Source organism: Syngnathus scovelli, chromosome 4 (genome assembly GCF_024217435.2).
Source record: "Syngnathus scovelli strain Florida chromosome 4, RoL_Ssco_1.2, whole genome shotgun sequence".
Classification (NCBI taxonomy): Eukaryota; Metazoa; Chordata; class Actinopteri; order Syngnathiformes; family Syngnathidae; genus Syngnathus; species Syngnathus scovelli.
Window position 1 is genome coordinate 12,125,591 of NC_090850.1, and position 21,895 is coordinate 12,147,485.

A 21,895-nucleotide genomic window follows, 5' to 3' on the forward strand; every position below is an offset into this window, starting at 1 on the left:
TTAAATTAACTTCACTTTTTTTCCACTGATGTTTTTCTTAGGAATGTATCCCACTTTAAAACAACTACTACTTTGTTCAAGTGATGTCAGAAGTCATCAAAAAAGTGATTCAATTTGACCTGATTCTAAGTTCCCTTCTCAGGCTAAGAAACTGCGTGGATTCATTAGAATTGAGTTAGCTCTCACAACTCCGATAGTATAAAATGAGTTTCTTTTCAAAGATGCAAAAGATTCAAGCGTGGGCACTTACAAGCCTTTGCTTCGCCCCACTCCTTTTCAGCAGCTCAAATAAAATCTTTAAAATAGTATCTCATTTCATTGTGTCACAGCTTGAGCCTCAACAAATTCAGACATACAGTAAAATGGGTTGACAGCTGCACTTAACAGCAATATATCTCTTTCAAAATGTTCTTCAAGTACAGCTTTCATATCACCTGTGCAAAATATTCCTCTGAAATGCGTCCGGCCCATTCGATACATAGCTCCAGAGGCCTGCATGGATTGGAGATGTCTGCACACTTGATCAGCATTCGCTTGACAAGGATGCGATTCTCAGGGGATGTCAAAATACTTTTCACAGACTCTTCGTCATTATTTCCCTAAAAACAGTCAGATTATGCACAATCAATAACTCCATAACGTATATGCAACATACACATCCTTATTGGTTTCAACATTCGCTCAGGCTTTGTGCTCTAAATTTGTTATTGTCCTTCAATTCGGAGTGTTCACACAAAGTTCAGTGATCTGTCCATCCACATCCATCCATCAGTCCGTCCGTCAACATCTGTCTGTCTGTCTGTCCGTCTGTCCGTCCGTCCGTCCGTCCGTCCGTCCGTCTGTCCGTCCACATTCCTCCTTCTGTCCGTCCGTCCGGCTCCATCCATCCATCCATCCATCCATCCATCCATCCATCCATCCATCCATCCATCCATCCATCCATCCATCCATCCATCCATCCATCCATCCATCCATCCATCCATCCATCCATCCATCCATCCATCCATCCATCCATCCACCCAACCCAACCCAACCCAACCCAACCCATCCATCCATCCATCCATCCATCCATCCATCCATCCATCCATCCATCCATCCATCCATCCATCCATCCATCCATCCATCCATCCATCCATCCATCCATCCATCCATCCATCCATCCATCCATCCATCCATCCATCCATCCATCCATCCATCCATCCATCTCATGGAGGAGCGCGTAAGGCCTTTATCATTTTAACCATATCATTCCTGCCTTAAAAAGACGACAAGCTTTAAAAGTCTGCACAGGGCATTCCACACTAAGACGAGAAAGATGATACCGACTTGGAAAATTCTCTCCTTGCACAGCCATATGTGTCCATGGCAACACCAGATTACAAGTCAGATGAGCCTCTGTTCCTTAAACTGCATTATTTTGACTTCACGTGAGTTCATCTCACCCCATTCTCCTCCAGAGCAGCCAGTGGCTTGTTGATGCTGTTGACAAATTTGTTGACATGTTCAAAGTGTTTGGTCATCTCGGTGGCGAGCACCATGTCGATGATTGCCTGTCGTAGTGTTCGATACTCATTCCTGGAGATAGGGAAAGACGAACATTACAGATTGGTAAATAACAGGGAAAGTGAGCAATCCAATCTGACTGCAGTGACAGCAGCGATAAATGAATGCTTTGTTCGCACCCCCCTTGGCCCTCTCGCTGGCGAGTTAGTTGTGCATGCGAGCTATTTGGCTTTGACTTGAATCACATGAAACCTTGATTATGTTAAACACACAACACTTTAAACAACCGGATGGTGGTACTGCATCAGAATTTGGGTTTTGAGCAGAAGCGGCATGTAGGCCTTAATCGCCACCACCATTTTATTTACACCCTATATATTTGGATATCCCATGTCAAACAGATTAATTGAAAGGTGAAGCCCTAAATTTAAAATTTCATTTTAATTGAAAAAAAAATTACAATTCAAAGCACTTGTTTTGTATACCAATTCTGTATTTGTTGCAATGAACCATGTTTTTTAACTTTATTTTAAGTCAAATGGATAGGGTAAAAAGCAAAACATTTAATGATATAATAGGTTAATTTTACTGGTCAAAAATTAAAAAAATAAAGGCAATCCGAGATTCAAATAAATCTTTGTAGATAATTTTCTCTTGTACTGATTTAAAAAACAAAAAAAAAACTGCCACGTGTCAATGTTAAAAATTGTGATTATTTGAACACAAATGGCTCATCATCACATGTAGACAGACATAATTTTTGCGATCACTAATGTTGTGTAGAGTTTTGTGGTGTACCTTTCTATATTCTTAAATATGTTGCACTTATCATCTCGGGTTGTGATCTGGAAGGCGAGAGCTGCGTGGTGACTCTCCAGCACAGCAGTGTCGTTGTACAAGATTGCCAGCTCGCTTCCTGCGTTGCACAGAAAGCTGTTGGTGCGGCCCGGGTGGTCCACGTCGTGTACGGTGGCGGCAATCAGGGCAGCCACCTCATCAATGGGGTCTAAGCTTTGCTGTTGCAGCAAGTCACATGAAACACAGATGAAATATGAACACAGGATGTTACATTTGAGGAAATCCACCCTGCTGCTATCAAAAGAAAAAGTGAACATGCGAGTGTAATGTAAACATACCACTGCTATCAGTTCTGATATGCATTTAGTGGCCCATATGAATGAATCGTGCACATGTTGTGACTGGCAATGTAGTATTATCAGTATTGGTCTCTGGTTTGGGAATTTACCTTGACTCTCTCCTTGCACAGAAAATACGCGGTGGCATGCAGGACATCGGCCGCATGGGAAGAGTTGTGGTAGGAGTTACTGGAGTGGTAGTTGGCTTCAATCACTTGCAGCCAGGAGCGCAAAGTGGCCTCAGGGCAGTTGAGGTACTCACAAACCCCAAAGCGGGAGAATATTTTTAAACCCAAGAAGGTCAAAGGCCTGCAAGGAGGAAATCCAGTATTTGATTATTTCTCTCTATCAAACACAAAGTCAAAAAGAAAAACAGTTGCCTCACCGTTTCATGGTTGCAGCTTCTAAGTTGAAAATGTCAAAGTCCCAAGAGTCCTCAGTCTCCATGGTCTGAGCTATACGAGGGGGGATGTCATTTGGAGAAAGAGGAGTGGCCAGGTGACTGGGGATGTGATGGGGATCTAAATGACAGGGGAGATACAAAAAAAGTAGATGACGGCTCTTGTGGTCTGCACAAAAAACATTCACCTCACCTATATATCACAATTGATGATTTCAAAACAAACAATGCCACTCACGTTTTGTGGAAAAGATGTATTCGTTTCCCGACAATCTGCGCAAGCCATCCTGCAAACAAAAAAGGAGAACGAATTAGCCATCGTGTAGCAGCACTAAAACCTTTTAAAATTTACTGACCCACAGGAAAACATGTCGTACGGTTACATAAGATGGACAAATTATACAATGAATATACCTCTTTGATAAGCTGTTTAAACAGAAATGAGAAGTTATTCTAAAGTTTCGTAATATTAGTACAAGAGGGGGGAACCAAGGCATAGATTTTGCAGATTTTTCTTTCTCAAAAACCTCTCAAAAGCCAAAAGTTTTTCAGAAGCCTTAAACAACTAGAATTGTAGTTTTTTCTACAAACATGAGTTGTCTTTTTTTCTGTATTAGTCTCAGTAAAGCGAAAACAATTTGAACGAGGCTTTTAAAGTTAAATGATTAAGAATATTGCTGAGTAGTAAAAAAAAGTGTTAAATCAAGTCCGCTGAATGCGCCGAAACCACGTCCCACTTAACTGTCAACAGTCAATCAAATACCACTGCTAAAAATTGATGCTAGTTCACCCAGCATTTTTTCATGCCTACGCATAACGTTTTTGTATCTGATGCAAAAATACATCTGATTAAAGCCTCTGGCGGCAGAAATATGGCCCATCAATGTTTTCCTACGGTATGACAAAGTAGCCACACAAGCGCCAAGCCCCTGTCTGCACTTTAGCTGTCTGCGTGTCGCAATGGTGCCAGATAACCGCTGATGTGAACAGAACTGCTGAAGTTCTCATGTAGTGGGTCAAGAGCAACTCTGGCCAGAGCCCTGGTTTAGCCTCATCCCAAAAATCAGAAAAACTGAAATGGTCTAAAACAGTTAATTATATTTCGGCAATTGAGTACTACAGAGTTGACAATCTTTGTTTACGGTAAATATTTTCAAACGTGTAATGTATTTAGAAACATATTTCTAAATTCAATGTACAGAGTCTTTAAATGTAAATATTTATTTTTATTGTCCGACTTGAAATAGCATTATGACATCTTCAAACTATATATACCAAGGCATAAAAAAAATCCACCTCGTATATTTTAGGTTTGTGTTGCCGAACAAAATGTTTCCTTGACAAGTGAAAAAGGAAAAGGAGACTAGCTCATCTTTGACCTGAGTATTGTCTCATGGTGGCATTGCCTCTGTACACACGAGCTATTTTAAGACTTTCTCGTCAGAAAGATGACAACTCCTCTCAAAACGTTTGCTGGGTCCTGTGAGTTCGGTCTCAGTGCACCAAAGCCTACAGATGAAATGACAGCGGGCACAACGTACTCTCTAACCACTCATGAATATCCATCCATCCATCCATCCATCCATCCATCCATCCATCCATCCATCCATCCATCCATCCATCCATCCATCCATCCATCCATCCATCCATCCATCCATCCATCCATCCATCCATCCATCCATCCATCCATCCATCCATCCATCCATCCATCCATCCATCCATCCATCCATCCATCCATCCATCCATCCATCCATTTTCGAAATAAATAATACAAAACATCCATCCAGTCATGATCATGAATTTATATCTGCTTTTATCAGCCCTTTTTACCGAAGAAATCTTTTACAGGGAGGCTGAAATGTATGTGTGACCCCTCCCATCCCCTCATGAATGCACATGGTACATTTCTGAGTAAAGTCATGCTTATTCATCTGATCCAAAGAAGAACAGGATGTTTCCAAGCCTGCACGAGTGAGAGAAAAGAGGTACATGTGCGGGGACAGAGAGAAAGGCGGGGGTGAGTGGTAGAGAGGGCGGGCTTTTCTCTTCAGCCTCCAGCAGCACAAAGGACAATCTAACACTTCCTGTGGGGTTGTTGCCAAGACTGCCAACTTGGCACTTGGCCTAATTTGAAACTTCACTATCACTTTTTGGTAACGCCACTGGATGACTCTCTCTCTGTCTGGATCTCTCAAGAGTTAGGTGGTTTTCCTACACCAGTTGACATACAGTACAGATGACAAACTTGTCACAACAATTCCCATGAAGTCAAATGTGCAAAAAACGTTTCAAAAGCTCTCGTTTTCATGCCACACTGGAGTTGGCAAAGGCCCGTTGAGAAGAAACACCAAGGGCCTGATTTGCTCGAGGTTTGTTTGCACAAAGTTGGGCGAAACATGCAAAATACCATCAATTAATCCAGCACATACAGTGTCATCTATCCTAAGACCACTTCTGGTCGTTGATCTTTAAATTCCACATCTTAAATGAGCATTACTGGGGTTACTGTGAAAAGGAAGAGGTGGAGAAAATTAAGAGGCGATGAAGACAACCAGTCTTTTTCGCTTATTTCAACTTTTTTGAAATGCCAGTTACTAAAATTACTAGACATTTATTTAGGAAACAATCTGAAACATTTCTTTGCTGACTTTCAGCGCACCTTGGAGATTGATGTTGGCATATATTTTTGTGCAATGGGCTTTTTGTAATAAGTTGAGGTATGTTATATCAATTCTGTAAAAGACTAATTCTTAGTGTGGGAGGAAGCACGTTTGTAATTTTGGTTTTCTTAGGTCTACGGGAGCAACACTTACAGTCATCAGTCCTCCAACAAGGTCATTGGTATGGGGGTCTTCGTCCTTTGTGCCCAGCTGTGGTGAGTAGAGCTCCGTGGTCCTTAGGATCTCAAGTACCCGATCCAAGGCCTCCGCCACGGGCATGGGGCTGCTCTCCTGTGCTGCATTGATGATGTTTATGACCTGGAGGATGAAATGAACTGAAATGGCATTAATCTGTTTCAGTCAAAAAATTATGATGCATCTTGTATAAAAAAGTATTGTAACATTTAAAAAACAAAAACAAACATTGACGAGACAATTTAAAGACAAATTGGTGTTTTAAGTATGGTTGAGCTAGAAGCTATATACATACTGAAGCATTTATGTTGACATGTGCCTTTGAGGGGAGTGGCTTAGTGAGTGACATCAAGAACTCTCCAGCTAAGGTTACCATGGTGCGAGTTCAGAGTCAGCATCTTTTCCATGCTGCTTGTGAGTGTTTTCATTTTGTATTTGTGGACTTGACTGTACCTGCTCAAGAAATGAAGTGCATGGGTGACTGTCACTCTCTTTTTTTTCTTGATGTTGCTGACAAAAGCTGGATGTGTGAAATAGCAAAAGTGTTTTATCAGGAAATGGATCATCCTGGCCTCATGGATGACTACTATGATAAGGCGGCCTGTGTACCCACGCACACGCACAACAGTAGGCTAATATCTAAGTGTGCTTTATTCTGGAAAGGATGACGCCCACAGGGACTGCCTCCACATTCAAACGATACAGCAGAGAAGCTGTAGTATGTCCCCATGAGCCCATCCCTAGTGACTTTCTCTCTTCCTTCCATCCTTTGGACCACATCCAGAACAGCAACAGCAGGTCAGCATGGTGCGGCATGCTTTCTTGTGCAGGAAATTTGGCATTTTATCACCATCATGCTTTTGGCCTCTAGAAAATTGGATCTATTTCTGGTGGCTGTACAAAAAGGACTCGTGGCAGTGGTGTTTTTTTTTTTTTTTATAATCACAGTGTTGTCATGAGTTTTGAAGCGCACACTGGAGTAGAATATGAATATGGCCGTGTCTGAGGCACCACCTTAGTGATGGGAGCCTCTATCGTCATGGAGTGGATCCGGGCCATTGAGGAGTGCCTTCTCTGTGAGCTCCCTGCAAAAAATAATAAATAAATAAATAAATAAACAAGTCATCATATTTTTTATTTTTATGATTCGCCCCCCTCCACCTTCACTTTCTAATGAGTGTTTTTGTCTGCGCCAAATCAACACTTGATCCAAACAGACAACTGGGGAGGTTTCATAAGTGTGTTAGTTTCCAACCATCACTCTCACCGTCACTCCCCCGAGACGTTGTGGATCTCACATCCAGAGAGCCTTTCCTCCGATCTTTGTGCTTACTGGATTGGATGTCTAGGGAGGTGACAACAATGTTTTAGGTAAACATGCGTAATCCAATGTTATACATTGTTATTTGTTTGTTTTTGTGCTTTGGAGGGCAGGGATAGGTCACCACACTTGTATGCTCCAAAACAATACAAAAATGCATGTTATATTCATATTAGTTTTAGCAGTATTGGTATAAACCTAATAGAGTAAAAACATGAGTTCATAACATTTTACACCTTTCATTTTGTTCTATGATGCAGTGTACAGTACAAAACAGCGGACCTAATGTGGGCAGTGTGTGTGTGTGTGTGTGTGTGTGTGTGTGTGTGTGTGTGTGTGTGTGTGTGTGTGTGTGGTTGGCATATGAATACAGTGTGAAAGAGGCATGAACTCTTCTAAGCTGTTATCTTATAGGCGTGATATCATGTGATACATCCACTGATTGTGAGTAGCATACAACATAAAAGGAAATGATAAGTCATTGTCATTGTGTGGGCCCGGCTGTATTCAATGCAAAAACAAAGTTTTTCTTTCTGACATGGAATCCCTAACAATGCAAGTCAATGTTGTGTTTCCTGCTGACATACAAAATTCTGATGATGTTGTCATGGAAAGAACATCCCGCAATAGTTGCTGATAATTGCCCCCCAGGAGAGAGCACTCAAATCTGCACGACTCCATAGACTTTTGAATTGTTTCGTCACAAGACTGTCATATGACGGCAATTTGACAAGCAAGCAAAGAGAGGTCAACAGAGATATCTTCAGTTTCATTCATGCGTCAGACAAAGTCAGGAGAATATTACCTGTTTGCGACTCTGCTTGCACTCGTTCATTTGCCTTATCCGACTGTATAGACACATGGAAAAGCAAATGGGTGCATCAGGTACTTTTATTCACAAACGACTCAGCAAAACTGCAGTCTCACCTTATTATTATCATTTAAAGGCCTGTTGATCGACACGTAGTGTCTTATTTTTCTGCAAATTGCAAAAGGTTGTTGTTAGTACATAAGATATACAAAGGAACAAAATTGATACGCAATGTTCCCCAGTTTAGCGCCGTTCATTGTTGGCGCCCCTGCCCCATTGTGAATTTTTAACCCATGTTCATTCAATAAGGTTTTAAAAGGAGAAGACTATCCTTACAGGATACTACATTTGAAAGTGGACCAACTTTTGTTTATATGGCTGTTGTTGTGCCCATTCTTGCCTGGTTGCTTAACCAGTCTACCCTGATATTCTCTATTCCGTTTGCCCATCTTAACTCGATCAACTAAGACAGATTTGCGCTGAATAAATAGATTTTACTTGACAATGAAGTTTCCTATTACGTTAGCATTAGGATGGTAGATTTTCCTCAGGTTAAATTATATGGTTTGGTTGAATTTTTGGTGTTTAGATATACAGTATTCAATGCGTAATTATCTTTTGTATTATGTTTATTTTACAGTAAACTTCAACTAGGAATGACAAATTAACAGTTTGAACCTTAATTTTCCTCTTATTTGGAGAACTGAGTCAAAGCTAGCACTAAGGAAGTGTTTTAAAAAGTCTAAGTGTGTTTTTATATCATTTGATCAATATCCAGGGGTGCAAATGCAATTTTGCATATGGCAACATTAAAAATGTATTTGCCAACTTCCTAGGCGATATGACACTGTGTCTTGTCTTTTGTTCTGAAGTTAACCCTGACTGATAACTTGACTTTGTCTTTTTGACTGTGGGCACTGATGCTTGCAATGCTAATGCGCATGAAGGCAATCAAATCTAGTATGCATGATAATTTTCAGTGCGGACGTGCACTTGTGCACAGTATAACGCATTTTTTCTATGGCGGATGGGTCTGATACGTCCCCCCCAAGATAAACGAGGGTTCACTGCAAAGTCAATGATTAAGTGCAATTCATTCAGCATGCTGTCACTCACCCTCCCTGTCCAATCACAGGTGTGATCTTCACATTTTGCTGGATGCTGTCTCCATTCTTCTTTTTGGCATAATAAACTCCTTGCCACTCCTAGAAAACATCAACATACAAGCATGCAAACAATCAGAAATAAGAAGTGACTTCAGAGATAGAAAAAATACAATTGCAGTCCAAGTTAGATCCTGGGAATCAATTCTTTCCTCAAGGTGGGCAATGGCTATCAGACTGTGACACGATTGAGGTTAAATGTTGGCTCAAGGTATTTCAGAGAGAATCAAGTTACTTTTGAAAGGTAGCAGCGGCACTCCTGCACTCCAGAGGGACTGTTTCATGTCCACCCTTCTCTTCCCTTCCCTCTCCACCTACAGACTGCTGTGGCTTGAAAAGAGCCTTCCTGCTGTTAGCAGCTCTGACACTGACCTTTGCTCTCTGTGTTGTAAGATTACAGCACAGGCTTCAGCTGCCGGTCATAGCTACATGAAAGACAGCAACTGTGTGACCACTAGTGCAGAATGACTGCACACACTGATGGAGATATTTCTCCAAATATAAAAACAATCACAATACATTTCAGAATTGGTGGACTTTTTCTGTCCCACTCATGTAATGTCAAATGATGCATAAAATACAGAAACATGCACCAGTTGTGTAAATTATGCCCGTCTTGAGAAAACTAATAGTAGATATTGTCAAATGGGCTTGAAAAATTTATTCAAAATAACATACACTACATAAGCAATCCCCTAAAATGTCATTTTTTCCCCTCTTGTCCCTTCGTTTTGATTACCAATGTCCAAATCAAGTAACTTCAGAGCAAAAAGTCCGACATTAGCAACGATTTGTAATCCTGCAACTAGATTTACCATAAAGCTAAAATCAACTTAGTATTTCAGTAAGATTTGACTATTTATCGTAGATGATTTATTTTGCATTATCTTTTTAAATAAAAATCTGTGCATACGTTTTTTTTCTTGACGCAACACAGTCAATCTTTCAAACATTTTTCACAAATACAAACAGCATCTTTAAGTACACTTGGCAAAGTATGGATGATTAGATGCTTATTACCTTCCCTTTCCGGATGCAGGAGTTTATTGTTTCAAGGAGATCAGGCTTATTCTTCTCACTTTTAGGCACTTCTATTATTTCCTTCCCTATGAGCTCACCTTGTTGGTAGCCCATAATGGACTCATAGGCAGGATTCACATACTGTGAAGGAAAGTTCAGAGTGAGACTTCATATTGGAAGAATTTGGTAACGAGTATTTTCAAAATGAATTCTCTTGGTATTGACACATTTTTAAAATGCTGTATTTGATAGTGCAGAGATATTAAACGTACATCGAGTGTGTGAATTGTGGGGGCTTCAATGACCGTGATAGAAAAACTACATCACAACAAAGTTAATGAAAATGCACCTGAATGACTTGATCTTCAGAAGTGATCTCAATGGCCTCTTGGCTTTGTTCTAGAGCTGTGAAAATAGCATTTCCAGCCCTTGTACAGGTGGCAAGAGAAAGTTGTTGTTAATTGTTACCATTTGACCAAAATGATCTGTTAGCATCACAAGTGGGAAATATCCAACTTTAGGTTCGGCTATAGGCACCCTTGTTGCTGATTAATCTCATTTACGTACTTATCTTACCAGGACATTTTTGTACAATTCCGCCTTTCCTGTTTTGGGGGTATTTTGTTTAAGAACAACAAGTTAATCGAAAAGTACTGATGCACATTAAAACATTTAGAGTTCAAATTAAAGTCATCAGTTTATTGTGAATTGTAAATGTATCCAGAAATTTGGCCCAAAAACAGAATAGACTTTTTAGCATAACAATATATTCTTACTCCCCTCCCTCAGCAACATGTAGTTTTGTGTCAAAAGACGAACATAAAGTTGCTCAACTCACCTCAGTTTGAACTGTGCAAGCACCTCTCCATGCTCCAGCTGCAACAGCTCATTATAGCAGGCCATCATATTGGCATTCTCCACATATCTCTGAGGGTCAGAGATTAACAGCACAAAATACCAGTCAAGGGCAACTAAAGCTCAATTTTTAAACAGGAGTCATAGTTTTGTCATTGAATATATAATTGTGAAGTTCATACCACAAAGCCATGCTATTGGTATCTTTATGCTATTGTGTGTGCATCTCCAGAGCAAACAAAGATTTACTATCTAGATCTCGGCCTTATATTGTGTTGATAGAAGAGGTATGAAAATATTCATTAGAGTAATACAAATATACTGTAGGTAAAGGACAGGGCTACACAACGTATCCCAAAAATATCTGCAATGTGACAGTGGCCCTTTCAATATGCATATCGCAATGACCTGCAAAAACTTTCTTGTGGAATTGCATACTTTTATCTGAAGCATACGCAAACTTAAATGTGCATCGCCATCAAATACTTGAACATTATAAGGGGTAATTACAAACAGTTAGCTAAGTATACATTGAGCTTGCTTCATTTTCCACATGAAAAAATATATTTTTTTCATCAGATAAATCAAATGTTATTTTTGAAGGCATATGTCAAATATTGTAATAATAGTGACATGGCTATATTTAACAACCTTATTGCATATCAAATGGCTTTACTATATCGCGCAGCCCGATTAGAGGACATAGACAAACACACAACACCTCTCACCCTATTAAAGCCAGCGTTGATCAGCGGCATCACAGAGGCTTCCTCCCTGTCTGGCCTTAAAAAGAGAACACAGACGCACGTGAGTTTCAGCCTGGCAAATGTGTTTGTTTCTTAACAGTTACAGAGCCAAGCCACAGTTTTTTACAAGAAAAATCTCTTGGCACACGACCAAACAAAAATGGCACCGACAGTAGTGTATAGAACTAAAGTGGGAATAGCAAAAAATTGACTTATTCTTTGATTGTCTGTTACTCGTATTTTTTTTTTTTATGCCATTAAATTATTGTAAAGTGAAAAAGTACATTTGACACGGACATGAGCGTTGTTGACAACCTTGCCAAATGAGAATGATTAAGAAAAAAAATAAATGAGGCTTCATTCCATGAAAAAGAAAGCCATTTTCAATCTAAAAGTGTGTTCGCTGAATACATTAAAAGCTCGTGCTCAGCTGTCAACTACTGGCACCTGGAAAAAGGTAAACCGTACCTTGCTATGCATGCACGGATGCCTGATAATGAGGCGCTCTATATAGCCTGCGGACTAGGCGCATCACCTGGTGGCCTGTTTGAAGTGATATGTTAGCACATACGACATATTGGATGTTGACATATTAGCCATATAGTTGGGAAATGAAATTTGCGAAATTGAGTTCGAATGACAAGACAATCTAAAGCAATCATTCAGTATCAATCCAATGAGTTCTGGCTGCAAAGGAGCAAGTGAACGAGGCATTGCTTCACTTTGCCACATCCAATACGGCTGCAGCGTTAACATACTCAACGTGATGTCTAGACATGTACTGTAAATGGTGCCTATGGTAATACGTACTTGCCAGCTTTGGCACAGTCTGTAAGTACAGTCTGTAGGGTATTGATAATAATTGCCCCCCTTTAAAGCTAAAGTCTGGGAGCGGGTCTGCGGGACTGAACTGTTATATTTAGTGAAAACGTGGCTTTTGAGCAGGGGTCGCTGAGTTGTACTTACCTCTTCACAACGGCGACTATCACAGTGTTTTCTGAAGAGCTGACCGCTCTCATTGACCTAAATGTAAACACAGAGAGCCCTTTAGCTAGCTGGCCAACTGTCGGAAAAGCCTGTGGCATCCAATCAATGTATTTTTCAGTTTTTCACGCTCCGATTCTCCCAGGCAGCTCCAATGATGGAGCGCTGCAAGCTGGCCAAGTCCTCTGAAAGAATGCTGTGTACAGGGCCACTCATCCGCCTGTGGTTTACCCCAGCCAGTGGTCATAAAGGCCCTTTAGTTCTCGCGTCTGAGCCCGAGCGTGTACACTGAACATATGGAGCGGTCAAAATGAATGGAGTTAACATATACGCCGGGCAGGGCAAATGAATGTTTGTAAATGTGCTTTTGGTTTGGGCTGATGCTAAAGATAGAAAAGTGGTATGGGCAGACACGGTTCATTTCTCATTCATTTTACACCAACAGTTAACATGAGTTACACAATTTTTTTTTAAAAAAGCCCACACTGGGTCAGTTTCGACCATCCTATAATGGCCATTTTATGATCAGGAACTAGAAATTAGAAGAAATTAGAAAATTGCATTTCATCACAGGCAATTTTATGTATTAGAATATTGTTTTGGGTGGAAATTTAATGTATATAAAAAAGTGCTAGGGGTAGCAGTGCTTGGTATCCGTATCAGTGACTACTCAAGAACCAAGTACTACTTGCACTATAGAACAGTACTTTTTTTTTTTTTTTAAAGAGATAGTTTTGAGTTTTGGGATAGGTTCACAACATTTCTGTTCATTTTAATGGGGAAAAAAGTATTAGATATAATATCACTAAAATAAATGAAATAATGCTATCATGTGTCAAGTTAATACAGTAAGTACTTGGTAAACTGACTAACTATGGCATCAATGTAAAGAGAAGTAAAACAAGATGGACGATATGACAAGTGTCCTACCGGCATAGTGCTTCAGCATCAAAGTGTCTGGAATGTCTGTGGTCAATGATGACGAGGTCGTGAAGCTTCTCGGCGAAGCATTCGAGGGCCGACTCAGGCGTTCGCGCCATGCTGCACCTGTAGTTGGCCTTCTCACAAGCCCAGCAGAAGCCATTACTCTGACTGTCCTCTTTGGCAAAAACTAAAAGTACCTGCAAGACAAGAGATGGATGACTCAGCACATCTAGCCTTATGAGTCATTTGGTGACTTATTTCTCTGACCTTATGTAATGTCACTGCGCTATACATTTAGCCAATAATCAACTATGAATTTATCCATTTTCTATCCATCTTTTTCTTATGAGAGTCACAGGTGTGATGGTGCTTATCTTGACTGACTTGGGGTAAGAAGCTGGAATGGTCGCCAATCACATGGCACATAGATGACCAATAACAACCATCAATCAGGCGTGTCACAGGTTTGATTACCTATTGCCTTGATCTATGACAAAATTAGTTAAAGTGAGTCAAAAGTCCTTCTTACATGGCATCAAACCCGTCACTGAGAGAGTTCCGTAGACCCTCTTAGTTGCGTAAATACTGGACTAGCAATCTGGGCCCGCCTCCAAGAGCGGCGCAGCACTAAGAGTGGATTCATGAGTCACCCTCTCAAACAGACGTCACCCCCAACTCTTGGCGGGGAGCAGAGTCAATGCAGAGAAGGAAAAGTTTTGTTCCCTGATTTTATATCACGTTAAATCAAGTTTGGGTACAAAGCCCAGACTTTAGTGAGGAAAAAATGAGCCGCTTTTGTTTGTGCCAAGTTGGATGTTTTGACAAGTTTGATTCATTGAGACAATTGGTTCAGGTTTAAAGTAACAAAACAAGGCTTAAAGCCAAAAGGCAGGCCACTCCAAACCTGAGAGGAGTGTTACTAATGGAAACCATATTGAACATTTTCATTACATGTACCACAAAGCGTAAATGCATCTCCACTGACAGCTGTATGCAAGCAGATTTGGAACAGAATTCCAAATTGGGATGTTTGTAGAAACAGTCAACATTCCAGTTGCGGCAGGGCAACATATGCCGAGATAAGATCCATTTTTCCCTGATGTATTCTGGGATCGGACACATCATAAAGCTGTCACAAAATCTCACACACAAAGCATGCCTAACATCACAAAGCATTGTAGATAAAACACAAAGGGAAATGTCCAAGGCAGTAAAAGAAAGAGAGGGTAGACCATGAAAATGTTATAAAAAAAAAAAAAGGCCCAGGCCAAATTGTGTGAGCTCCAAGAGGAGAAGGAGCAGAGATCAGATGGGACTGACAAAAACAGGAAGAGGTTATCTCTCACTCGCTTTCCTACTGGAGCGCATCAGACAGTCAAAGCTACTCTGTGCACTCCCATTTGAAATTGCAGGATGTGTAATTCATTACTTTCCGTCTCGTTACATTGGTTTGATAGCGTAGAATCTGCTTCACTTTTATTTCCATCGCATTGATTTTTGACGTTAATCTCCATGGTCCTGGTGCAACGTGGCATTAAATCATAGAGCAGGAACGTTTTCATACAAGATGCAAACAAGTGCTGTGACTTTGTGTTAGATTTGGGGTTGAGCGTGACCAAGTTTCAGATATGTTACTGCTTGAGTGAAAAAAAAAAAGTCTAGGTTCAAAGCATAATGCAACTCGTTTCAGTCCAAACTGGGTGGAGCCTTGTACTCCCAATGTAACCAAATGGCCAATAAAAACGCTCCATAAAACACCTCAAGAAAAAAAAGCATGAATCCGAATGGAATTTATTTGGATCCACAGAGCGTCTCCATGTAAACATAGCTACAGTTTTTTGGCACCAAGGTGCCGAAACATGGCAGCAAAGCACCACTTCAGTCAAAATGAAATTCCTCAAATGACTTCAAGATAGTTCCTTGGCACCAAGATGCCACTATATGCCATAAAAAAGTTCTTCAATTCACCTCTTTGGCTGTAAGATGCCACAAGATGGTGGCAAAACACATCCTTTGTTTTGTTGAAGCTTTTTAACTGACATTAACATTGAGCCCCAACACCAGGATGCCAGATGTTTTCTTTCGGGACCAAATCAGATTAACGTCATTTCACGTCATTTCAATAGGGCAAGTAAATTGAGTTACGAGTTTGATTAAGCAACAAAGTACACACTCAAATAAAATAAAATAAAATACAAGTTTTCTTTTAGAAAATGGCACTTTTAAGCATTCAATCATGCATTGGAAATATATCTTAAAAATACTTTTAATTTATGCTGAATTGTTTAATTTTATTATTTTTAATGTGTGCCATTGAGTCCTCTTGACTTATGGTTTGATGGAAATGTTTTAGTCCTATTTATTATGATTTTTTTTACCCTTTGTTGAAACTTTGCAGATTGAGCATTAAAAAGCCTACCAATAAATATAGTCTGTCTCGTATTTAAAATGAAATTGTTGAATGCCTGTGCGGTTGTACATTGTGGAATTCAACCACCCCACACACACAGAAAACATTGGTGCCTAAAATTGAACTGATTCTTCCATAGCATGCATTGTTCATTATAGTATGCTCTTGGTCAGAAATGTTTGGTCTTGTTGCCTAGACAACCCAAGTTGCATCGCACACAAAACATCTATTACTAACTGTCTCCCTGACACTTTCTTTAAACCTAAGCACAGTTGTAACTACAAAAAAAGGAAAATGTACGTTCCGATACCAATCATCCGTTTCACTTGTCCTCATTAGGTAAGTTCAAGTAAGCTCAAGCCTATCCCAGCTGAACTATTCACGCACACATTGACCGCTATGGTCCATTTAGATCAATTTAGCATCAATAAACCAAAGAAACATGTTATACACGGTATAAGAAAAATGTCTCTAAATGTTGACAGTGTTGCCAAGTTATGCTTTCAAATGTTAGAAGCTTCTAAATGTTAGGAACATTTGTTTAATGAGGGCACTCATTGTTTGAAAATGGAGAATAATATCTAGATAATAAATTCAATCACATACTCTTAAGTGTCATTCAGAAATTGTGTATGTTTTGCAATACCTGAAGTGGGTCTTTAAATAACTTCATTGGTCCAAATTGCACCTCTGTTAATGCGGTCTGAAAGAAAAAGAAATACAGGGTCATTACACAGAAAACATTCACATCCTCTCATGACTAAAGTTGCCAGCAGATACCAACAAAGCACTAAATGAAGGTCTATAACACACTTCAACATAGTTTGTTGCCACATAATTTTCAGCTGAATGAAGCTGCTCAGTTTGATTACGGCACTACTTTTATCTCAATTAAGTTAATCAATTCACATTAACTCCTTGTCAGCAAGGTGCCACAATATGGCAGCAAAGCACAATTTTTCTATTAATGAAGTTTCATAACTCAACATAGTTTATTGGAACCAAGGTTCCAGAACATATAAGCTTGGAATTTCTCTCTTTGAAGCGCTTCAAATCACTTTAACATAGTTGCTTGGCACTAAGATGTCACAAGATGCTAGCAAAGTACAACTTTTGTCTACTAGCTCAGACTCATTGGAACACAGTTCGATGCTACCAAGACGCTGCACAACGCCAGCAGAGCACGACTTTACTCTTTAATACGTGAATGTGTGAATGGTGTGCGGATGAACTGCACTTCATTACGTATTTATTGTAGCTTTAAATATAGCAACATTATCTGGTAAGCCAAAAATGTAAAAAATGAATGCAATTACAGTATAAAAAAAGTGTAAATAAAATTTCAACTGTGGGAAAGAACCTCAACTACATGTAAGTTGCAACATCAAATGAAACTTTCACATTTATAAGATTTCCTTCAATGCACATAACCCTATTAGAACACAATCTTTGTCTGCAACAAATTTCACTTCCTTTCTTCTAAATGGAACCCAGCTCAGGGGTTAGTAACCATAGCAACCAAGCCCCTTGTGAACAGCCATCCCACTAGAATTCCTCTTCTCCGTAAACAGTCTCCACATGTGGAGCAGAATAGAGGGAGGAATTTCAGAGCATGCCGGGCGCCCGTAAATCATTTCTTGTTGAACTGTAAGCCTTTTGCCGACTCAGTGACACAACAAGGGGGGAACAAAGCTGATTAGGCCTCGGTGTAGCACCACTGACGTCATTCTGACACTGGGCTGCTTGTTGCCGTCCGAGTAGTCGCAGCAGTATGACGCTGTGTGATTAAAGTGATGTCCTCACAAACATGAGGGCAGTGGCCACATGATCAATTCATGAACAGGAACACCGTGTGTGTGCATGTCGGTTTCTACTGTACGCCGATATGTTTTCTTGTTTGTTTTTTTAATTGATGCACCGTGGTCATAAACAAAATGTTCTCCTTTGGTTTGCATTGTAAATGTTGCCCATTCAAAAGTGTTGGTGTCGATTAGCATTCACAGCACGCTGCTTGGGACTGAAACAATGGAGGTAGTGACAGCAATTATGATAATGTAACACTTTGTGGCCATTACATGTGACTACATCAAGGACAAACAGCATGAACATTTAATGAACAGAAAATGACAACTCAAAAATAATGATGTGGGTCAACACACAAATTTGACTACAGTGTGAGAGAATTAACAACTAACAACAATAATGCTTTTTATCATTTATTTTATTATATATGATTATGACTATTAATAACTATTTTCAAAATAAGGTTACTTCAAGACATGCCAGTGTCGAATCCTTCCAATGTATTATTTTTATTATGCATGCACTTGGTTTGTCTTAGTGAGTTTGTTTATCAGTGACAAAAAAGAATGAGAAATTATTTTCGCAAAAGAAGTAATGCCACGATAACATTTTTTAAAATATATTGGTTTTATTTTTGATATCGTCTTTGTGGCGTGCGCTTTGTAGCAGCTTGCCTGATTTTGTGATATTACGCTGCTTTATTTTATTTAACGCATACAGTTTCAAATAGGAGGATAAGATTATAATGAATAACAATACAATAAAAAAACACCTCTGACACCCAATGTAAAGAGAGTATTATGATTGATGTATTTCTGAACATTAATGACACAAGATATAAGACAATAAAAATTGAAAGCATGTTACAGACAACATTTTGATTCACCAATCAAGTCTAAATTGTCCAATTCACCAACATTAAAAACTCCACTGTAGCTTGTTACCATTTTTTGCCAAAGGTACATCAACAAAGTATTTATTAACTTTAAATCTACAAAAGGTAATTTAACCCAACAAATACCGCTTAATATAACAATTACTTACCCACACATTTCAACAGTCCAAATCCCTTGTGCAGCCAAGACCACTTTATGCTGTTCATTGTGCTTATAGAGGTCAGAATAGAGGCTATACTTTCCCTGTTGTCACATTTGATTTTGATGACGTTGACCATGTGTGTCAGAACAAATAACTCAGCCATCAGCTTTATGAACTATGACTAAAGATTCCAGTCATTCATTTTTCCTGGAGATGTGAAACAGAACATTCTCTCCTGCACACGAGACCGCTGGGTAAATGTCCCTGATGGAAGATAAACTCTCTCTCAAAATCCTGCTTTTTTTTTTCCCCCTCTGATGTCGATTGTTAGGGGAATTAGCTGAGGTTAAGGCCTTGACGTAAGGAGTTTGGCCACAGGGCCTCGAGCTAGCTGAGGCCTAGAAGAGTGCAAGTGCTCTTTCTCCATCCAATGAGACTTCTCCCTCTAACACACACTGACATGACCATTACAAGTGCAGCTGCCGTATGCTCCCACAAATCCCCCCTGACACACACACACACTGCACACAAATGCAATGTACACAAATACTGTGTGTAGTGCAGCACTGTGCAATGAATCAGCCAAACATTTGCATCCCCTAAACGTCACACTGGCAGTCAAGCAAAGACAAACAAGGCGCAGGAAGTGAGCAAACGAGCATGTAGGGCAGCGGACAGGCAATCCAAACATGGCGAGCCCCGTGCCACGCTGTACGAGTCAGGAACCGCTGCTCGTGCACGACGCAGGAACAACGCGAGTGTAATTTGGCAATATCCCAAAGATGGCTAAAGTACTCACACTCAGTAGAAATACTTGTGTGGAAAAAAACAGTTAAAAGCAGTAGTACTGTGTATTTTAAGGAGGAAAAAGATAGCACAGTTAAATGCCCATTGTGCTGTTTTTTGTTATGTGCCCACCTTTGAGAAACACAGACAAATACAAATTTTTGAGACAGCTCAACTCCTGTCATCATTACGGCACTAATTTTGCATTTTCACAGAGGCTCATCACTTTGGAGCTATGTACTTTTGTCTTCTTCTTGTAAGGTCATCTGAGCTGCCAAGTTGCTCCAATCACCATCAAGATTTCCTCACGACCCACTACTTCTCACTGAATACACGGACTGTATTTACTTATCAGATTTTCCTCTGATCCTTATATCCTGCTTTCTTTGTATCCGGTCCTATGGATCTCCTCATGTTTCTCCTCTTTTCCATCCCTCTCCTCAACGCACTGGATCATACATTCTGGGAGCGCGGCTTTCCACTACAGTGAAAAACAGGAAATTGGATGACATTGTTTGGTGCGCCAACGTCAGCAGCGAGAGATAGAACGAGTGTAAACAGCTTCCTTCGACGTAGAGCTGCGATCAGGAAGCAGGGATCTTGGGATGCCCGCCCTGCTCGTGCGGTAGAATGCACGTGGCCGGTCTGTGTTATCGACCACCACAATATTCTACTACGCCACAACAAGTAGGAATGTGTCACACACAAGTAGCCTTCTGTAACCAATAAATAGCACCAAAGTACTCGCTTTGTAACCACAAGTTTTAGGCATTTATTCAATATCCTGGTATACTACTTGTACTAGGGCAAGTCTGATTCTATTAGTTAAGATCTTGCACTTCTTTAGTAGTTGTGGTGTGCAGAGAGGACATTAGGGATGTTAAGCTAGATATCAAGTATATCAACTAAAAGATGAAACAACTTTCCATAAAATTCTGGCTGACATCTCATTTGCTATCCATGCATTCATTAGCAGTATACCGTATTTTGCACTATAAGGCGCACCTAAAAAATTCAATTTTCTCAAAAGCCGACAGTGCGCCTTATAATTCGGTGCGCCTTATATATGGACCAATATTGAGTCACAACAGCAGGCGTGTCCAAATATATGGACAAAGTTTTAAAATGGGCCATTCATTGAAGGTGCGCCTTATAATCCGGTGCGCCTTACATATGGACAAAGTTTTAAAATGGGCCATTCATTGAAGGTGCGCCTTATAATCCGGTGCGCCTTATAGTGCGGAAAATACGGTACTTGCTTAAAGTTATCCTAAAAACCAGCATCACTTATTGGTCAGTTTTTTTATAAATGGTAAGCAATATAGTATAACCAGCAGCGACACCATAACATAATTGCCTAGGCCCAGCGCTAAAGAAGACCCCCGAGGGATAGTTCGCAATGGCTCATATCAATGACAAACCAACGGGCACTGTTTTAGACACTCCAACAACGTGTCAAGAATGATGAAAAGTGTGAATCCAATATGGATGAATCAATGTTCCTTATTAGGCGTAATTAAGGGGAACGGTCCTGGCCACAGGTGTGGGGCGTACACCATGTACCAGAAAGATAAGACTGTGCACTCATATCGTGCGCAGACAATACAAAAATCGAAATGGCACAGTGCGACATCAACCTTACCTTATGCTGAGCAACTCAGCTGCGCACAGGGCCCATGGTGTGTGTGTGTGTGTGTGTGTGTGTCAGTGTGTGTGTTAGCTCAAACAGAATTATTCACTTTTATTTGCAAGCTACTTGCATTTGCTCTGAAGGTATCCATGACAATGGCCAAGCAAACTCGCAATGGCTTCCAAACATCCCTAGTTAATCACATGTGCACAAATAACTCATTTAATTCTGTGCATTTGTTGCTCTTTGAATACAACTGGTGTGAGAACACTGCAAATTCTTACGCTGCTCACCACAGCATATTGATATATCGGCTAAAATTGCAGGATGACCATTAAGTTCTTGAGAAGTGAACTTAATTTGACCTCTAAACCTTTGAAAACTGTCCAACTGGTCCGCGTTGCAGTACTTGAGTATTTGATTTTCAGCACAAGGAAAATGATCAGTTAATGGATTATTTTTCATTTGAATTCATGGCATCGCATGGAAACAGAGATTGCATCTATGGAA

The 21,895-nt window shown here is 40.1% G+C and overlaps 1 protein-coding gene across 4 annotated transcripts in view; it reads right to left on the reverse strand.

The window, feature by feature from the left end:
* Positions 1–21,895, reverse strand: part of pde8a (phosphodiesterase 8A) — a 38,872-nt gene that overhangs the window by 2,257 nt on the left and 14,720 nt on the right. For 2 of the 4 annotated variants that reach the window (XM_049717857.2, XM_049717858.2), the window contains 19 exons: positions 16,775–16,831; positions 13,725–13,915; positions 12,777–12,833; positions 11,793–11,847; positions 11,048–11,136; positions 10,559–10,637; positions 10,210–10,350; positions 9,143–9,231; positions 8,143–8,194; positions 8,021–8,063; positions 7,162–7,239; positions 6,909–6,979; positions 5,853–6,017; positions 3,278–3,326; positions 3,025–3,160; positions 2,750–2,948; positions 2,302–2,519; positions 1,443–1,575; positions 435–599 (listed from right to left, as the gene is read on the reverse strand). In XM_049717857.2, the coding sequence (XP_049573814.1) occupies positions 435–599; positions 1,443–1,575; positions 2,302–2,519; positions 2,750–2,948; positions 3,025–3,160; positions 3,278–3,326; positions 5,853–6,017; positions 6,909–6,979; positions 7,162–7,239; positions 8,021–8,063; positions 8,143–8,194; positions 9,143–9,231; positions 10,210–10,350; positions 10,559–10,637; positions 11,048–11,136; positions 11,793–11,847; positions 12,777–12,833; positions 13,725–13,915; positions 16,775–16,831 (2,067 nt within the window). Of the gene's footprint in view, positions 1–434; positions 600–1,442; positions 1,576–2,301; positions 2,520–2,749; positions 2,949–3,024; positions 3,161–3,277; positions 3,327–5,852; positions 6,018–6,908; positions 6,980–7,161; positions 7,240–8,020; positions 8,064–8,142; positions 8,195–9,142; positions 9,232–10,209; positions 10,351–10,558; positions 10,638–11,047; positions 11,137–11,792; positions 11,848–12,776; positions 12,834–13,724; positions 13,916–13,985; positions 15,628–16,774; positions 16,832–18,975; positions 20,794–21,895 lie in introns of those variants that run through there. The other 2 variants (XM_068650539.1, XM_049717859.2) reach the window with 2 other exon arrangements.